Source organism: Nicotiana tabacum, chromosome 2 (assembly GCF_000715075.1).
Source record: "Nicotiana tabacum cultivar K326 chromosome 2, ASM71507v2, whole genome shotgun sequence".
NCBI classification, from domain to species: Eukaryota; Viridiplantae; Streptophyta; class Magnoliopsida; order Solanales; family Solanaceae; genus Nicotiana; species Nicotiana tabacum.
Genome location: NC_134081.1, coordinates 7,639,105 through 7,645,249, shown reverse-complemented (window position 1 = coordinate 7,645,249; position 6,145 = coordinate 7,639,105). Strand labels below are relative to the sequence as shown.

The following is a 6,145-nucleotide window of genomic DNA, read 5'->3' as shown; positions in this document are numbered from 1 at the left end:
CACCACTAATAGATTGCTCCTCTAAGTTGGAATATAGTAATAGAAACCTCGTTCGTCTCCGCTACGCCCATAGTACGGAGAATACGATGACACTACTCCAGAAAACCATGAGCATCATCTGTAGCCATTCCGCTGAAGGTAGGTGGGTGGTACTTCTTGTACCTCTCAAGTCTGAGCTGCTCCACCTCAAAAGATGGTGCCCTAACCTCGGGCTGAGTTGGAGCTACCGGCTGCATTGGTACAATCTCTGGAACCTGGTCAACCTGAACCCGCTACTCTGGAGTACCGGCGACGAGAGTCTGTGCTCCTCCCCCGGCCTGAGATGTGGCAGGAGCAAGTGGAATCAAACTAGCTTGAGCTAAGGTGTTGAACATGCTCAGAAACTGGGGTAGAGTCTCCTGGAAGGCTGGTGCAGGAACAAGTGCCTCAGGTGTGTGCCCTCCAGCTGAAGCTACTGGGGGCTCCTCTGTAGCAACTCGTGCGGGTGCTCTGGCTGCACCACGTGGATGTCCTCGGCCTCTACCCCGGCCCCGGCCTGTCGCGGCTCTAGTAGGGGGCACAGATGCCTGGTCATCAAATCTGTTTGTACGTGTCCTCACCATCTGTGAGAGAATAGAATACAAAAGTTTAGAATTTTTGAAGTCAGCAATTTTTGCACGACAAGGAATCAAAGTAGTGAAATTTTCCTAACAGTTCCATAGCCTCCCGAAGATAAGTACAGACGTCTCCGTACCTATCCGCGAGACTCTAATAAACCGGATTGTGACTCACGACAACTATGAACCTAGAGCTGTGATATCAACTTGTCACGGCCCAATTTTCCCTCCGTATGACATCGTGACGGCACCTAGTCTCTATGACTAGGTAAGTCTAATATTTGCGGAATAATAAAATGAAAACATGAATAAAACAACTAACTGTTCAAAATACACAGTAATCCCAAAACCCGAAACATCGTAAGTCACAAGCTACAGAAGGAAACTAGTATCCCTCGGTAGAGTAGTGACGAGGTCAGGTCCGGGCCCTACTGGAATATGATAATAAAGCAAGGCAAAAATGAAATATCGCAGTAAAATAAAGACTGAAATTTAACAAGAAAGAATTTATAGAAGGTAACAACTCAATACACATAAATACAACAGGGGATCTCCCGAGATACCGTTCAGTAGTCCCAAAGTAAATATGCAAGATAGGGGGATCTCCCGAAATACCGTTCCGTAGTCCTACAGTAAATATGCAGTAGAGGAGGATCTCCCAGGCATTTCCTCACCTGCATAGCCTGGGCTCGCACCTGCTCGCCCGCTGGTGCAAAAATGTGGGCGCACCTGCGACAATGACTAACCTTAACTGCCTCCGCTTCTGCGACCACTGGTTCGTATATGCACTATCGCAGGTGCGGAGAAACCATCGTACATGTGACCTATGCTGATCTCCACCCCTTCCGCACCTGCGCTCAACCTTCCGCACATGCGGCCTCGCACCTGCAACTAATACCCTTGTAGGTGCGATCATACCAGCAAAAGACCAAACTTCAGAAATTTCTCAACTTCCATTCCAAATCTGTTAACCACCCGAAACTCACCCGAGGCCTCCGGGACCTCAACCAAACATATCAACCAATCCTAAAATACCATACGAACTTAGTCGAGCCCTCAAACCACATCAAGCAACGCTAAAAATCACAAATCGTCCTCCGATTCAAACTTAAAGAACTTGAAACTTCTAAATTCGACAACCGATGTCGAAACCAACCAAACCACATCCGATTGACCCCAAATTTTGTACACAAGTCATATTCAACATTACGGACCTATTCCAACTTTCGAAATCAGAATCCGAACCCGATATCAAAAAGACCACTAGCGGCCAAAAATCTCCAAAAATTTAACTTTCGGCATTTCAAGCCTAAATAAGCTACGGACCTCCAAAACACAATACAGACACGCCCCTAAGTCCAAAAATATCCAACGGAGCTAACGAAATCGACAGAATTCTATTCCAGAGTCGTCTTCACACAGTTCCGACTACGATCCAAATCCTAAGGCTTAAACCTCCATTTAGGGACTAAGTGTCCCAAAATATTCCAAAAACTAAAACGAAACCTCATGGCAAGTCACAATAGCAGAAATAGATATGGGAGAAGCAGTAAATAGGGGATTGGGGCTATTACTCTCAAAACAATCGGCCGGGTCGTTACAATTATTTTATTATTTTATCAATCTGTATATATAGATTTTAATTCTTCTTTACTTTATATGCAGGGGCTGATTGATTCAATCTCATGAGTTCTTCCAGAGGCCCACCACAGATTCTGTGTAAGACACATATAAGCAAACTGGTGCAAGAGATGGGGTCTGGGGAATACAAGAAATATCTTTGGTGGCTGCTTGGAGTACATATGAAGAGGACTTCCAAGATCAGTTAAAGAGTATGAGTGAAGTGGATGATGATGGTAAGGATGCTGTTGAAGATCTGTTAAAGTATCCACCTACTTGCTAGAGTAGGAAATTCTTTGATACTACCTGCAAGAACTAGTCAGTGGATAATAACCTGACTGAGTCCTTCAATGCATGGATATTGCAAGCCAGACACAAGCCAATTATAAAGATGTTAGAGGAGATGAGAATCAAGGTTATGAATATGTTGATTGATAATAAAGCTGAAGTGGTGGGGTGGGGAAGTGAATACAGTCCAAGACTATAAATTTGTATAACCAATTCACGAGGATTGCACAAAAGTGTCATGTGAATGGCAGTGCTGACCAAGGTTATGAAGTGACAGAAGGTAATGCTAGGCACATTGTGAATCTGGGGGCAAAAACATGCACTTGCAGGACATGGGACCTTTGTGGAATCCCATGTCCTCATGTAATCCGTGCCCTATTGTACAAAAAGGTTGACCCTTTAAGTGAGATTCACTAGTACCTTTACAAATAGGCATATCTACAAACTTATTCTCATAAGTTACAACCTGTAAGAGGAGAAAAGTTCTGGAAGATAGACCCCTCGCAGAATATGGAATGACATGAGTTTGTAAGAATGGCTGGCAGGCCAAAAGTAAAAAGAACAAGAGAGACAAATGAGTCCCTTAATAGGCAAGGGCAATGGTCTCAGTCCAGGGAAGGGAGAGTAATGGCATGTAATAGTTGTGGAGAACCTGGACATAATGCTAGGAGATGTGCCAAGGTAATATATCTTTTGAACAATAAATTTAAGCTTCTATTTTATTCTACCTTGTTCTAACATATAATTATGTATGCTGATAATAGCACTCTAAAGGAAAACAACCAATAGGTGGAAAAATAGAAACAAAAACAAAGAACTTTGGTTGATGAACCTGATGATGAACAATCTATATCCCCAGGTGCTACAGATATCCCAACTGAAAATGACTTCCATTTATCAGCACCCCGGCCAAGTCAAACCAGTTAAGCTAGTGAATCTAGCAACTTTGTGTTTATGCAAACCCCTGCAATTCAAAGGTAGCTTCCAACTAGCAATAAATGTCCAGATGTTGAGATCCCTAACTTTGAACCTGAGCATGACATAACTATAAGACTAAAGAGTATCTTATAAGCAAGGACAAGACTCCCGCTGAGGCAGCAAAGTGTACCAGTTGCAACCATGCAAATTGGATTTGTTGGTGATTCAAGCGGTGTAAGTCAACCACCGAAGCTTACTTTCTTAGCAAAAGGCATAACATGGCTGGAAAATTCTGCCATCACTGAAAATCAGTTAAACAAACAAAGGTTGACCAAGTTGCAAGCAAGAAAGAGTAGTGGTAAGGAGCATAAGTGATGGAAATTTGCTTCTAGTGAACTTTTATGATGTAAAATTTTTGGAAGTGTTGTAATTATTGCCATGATAGTAAACTTCATATTTTGGTTGTGGTTCATTGGTTGTGACAATTGGTTGCCATATTATAACTAGGTGTTGACATCTTTTTGGGGTTATAATATGGTATCCAGTTGTCTTATTAAACACACTTTATGAATGTTGATAGTTGGTACATTATGAATCAAGGTGAATATTTGTTGATGAATGTTCAGTTCATTGTTGTCCATTTTGTTCCCTTTTTAATTTTAGTTTTTCAGTTATCCATTTTTACGACAGGAATATAAGTTTTTCATTTTTACATTTGCTTCTGTCTTTTATGTCAAATGAATTGGATTGAAAGGAATTAAATGACTTAGTTATTCAACATGCCATTTAGAACAATCAAATATGCATAACATATACTAGTAAGGGAAAGCAACAAATACTACTACACCAACATCATCATACACTAAGGGAAAAAACTGACCAATAAATACTACTACACCAACATCATCAAATCTGCAAAACATGGCTGGAAAGCAACAAATACTACTATAGCAACAAATACTCCTACAACATGGCTTAATTGACCTAAAAGTCAGCTATACATATATAACTCAAATTCAGCAACCTTGTCTTTGCAAAAAAGTCACTTCATCATCGAGACTGCAAAAAAATGAGAAATAATCCCCAAGAAATCATAAGCAGCATCCTTGTCTTTGCAAGTTTATCTACCAACTTGATGACTTTATTCACTTCATATTGGTGTATAACCTTCATGGCAATTACTTCTTCCTTCAATTTGTCCCTTTACATTTTAACCTCATCCATCGACGATGTTACATCTTTAATATTAGTCCAATCACTTTGTGGGAAGATTTCATCACATTCCCAAAAACCTCATGAACTAGGCTATCAAACATAATTCAAAAAGATCATTTAGCTAATCATTACAAAACTCTAAACTTGTAGATTTCATAATTACAGTAAACTTAAAAAAAGAAGAAGAGAAAACTGAAATTAAACAACCTTAGGCCTTGGACATTTGTAGAATTTTCTTCCGGGGTTATATGGAGTAGACGAAGTGAAGTGGTTGGCTATAATGCCACATCGACACCTAATTTGTGATGAACAACTACCTTGCGATATTTATCAACCAAAGATACATCGAGAATGAAGAAAAGAGAAATATTGGGAAGATTTAAGTCGAACCCTAAGTTCTTAGCAATGAAATATCTTTTGGGGGAGAAGAAGAAGACGTTGGGTTAGGGGTCAAAATTTTGGGAGTGAAATTGGGTCAATCTAATTTGGGAGTCGAATTTGGGCTTTCAACTTAATGGAAAGCCGACTTGGCAGTTGACGTGGAAAAAATGGATTGGGTCAGCTGCCACATTGACCATCCGTTAGGGTTAGGGGCAATTACATCAACTTTATTAACCGTATGGTAGGTTTTGGACGTAAAGTAAAACAGAGGACAAACGTGGGCAATAATGACATTTTTCCCTTTATTTTGTTGGTGGATACTATTAGTTAAGCTCCTGAAATTCTATGATTTCCATTTTATGCACAACTTATGTGGTTTGTCTTCATTTTTTTTTCCTTTCTATTTTCTACAACATTTTTTAAACCAAATTTTAGAGTCGTCTTTTTCATCAATATAATTCCGTTCTTTCAATAGTTATCCCAAAGGGGATAACCTAGTATCCAAGAAATAGAAATATGATAACAATATTAGGGGTCATTTGGTTGGGAAACAAATTGCTCCACAATTAATTATCTTACCATTCCACAAGAATAAAAATAACATTATAATTCAGGCATAACTAATTTCAAAATTTTATACTGTAAATTTATTTAGTTGAATTAATTATTCTTTATCCCTTATACAAAATGAGTCTTAGAGTTTTAACGCAAAGTATATACCTAATAGCCCTTCCATTTAAATTTTGATATCAATTAAAGTGTTATCCTCAAATGATCTCATCATAAAGAAAATGAACGGTTATAATAAAGCATTTCTTCAAATGCATTTCAACGCAATAATTTTTAGCAGTTGACAACATTTATAACGTCAGCGGACAGTAAAATCAGTTCCAAAAGTGAACATCTCGGGCTCGACACGCCAACTTTCAACAACGTAAACATCTGGCAATTTACAAATATTTGGCACAACCTGTTTGCTTCTTTGTCGTTGTACCTTCTTTATATTCCCTTTTGGGGTCTTTCCTTCTTTCCTTTGTTCTTTTGGCGATCCCCATCCTAAATTAATGGCGTCTTCCAGTTCCGGCAACTCCGTTCCTGCCGCCGGTAACCCCTTTTTCCTACATAGC

General features: G+C 39.6%; 1 protein-coding gene across 4 annotated transcripts in view; it reads left to right on the top strand.

The window, feature by feature from the left end:
- The first annotated feature begins 5,935 nt into the window (after positions 1-5,935).
- Positions 5,936-6,145, top strand: part of LOC107824625 (protein SHOOT GRAVITROPISM 6) — a 39,135-nt gene continuing 38,925 nt past the window's right edge. For 3 of the 4 annotated variants that reach the window (XR_012698859.1, XM_075230252.1, XM_075230250.1), the window contains exon 1: positions 5,936-6,122. Coding sequence is in view for 2 of the 4 variants with exons in the window: in XM_075230252.1 (XP_075086353.1) it covers positions 6,083-6,122 (40 nt within the window). In the remaining 2 variants the exon portion in view is untranslated. The remainder of the gene's footprint in view (positions 6,123-6,145) is intronic. The other variant, XM_075230254.1, reaches the window with a different exon arrangement.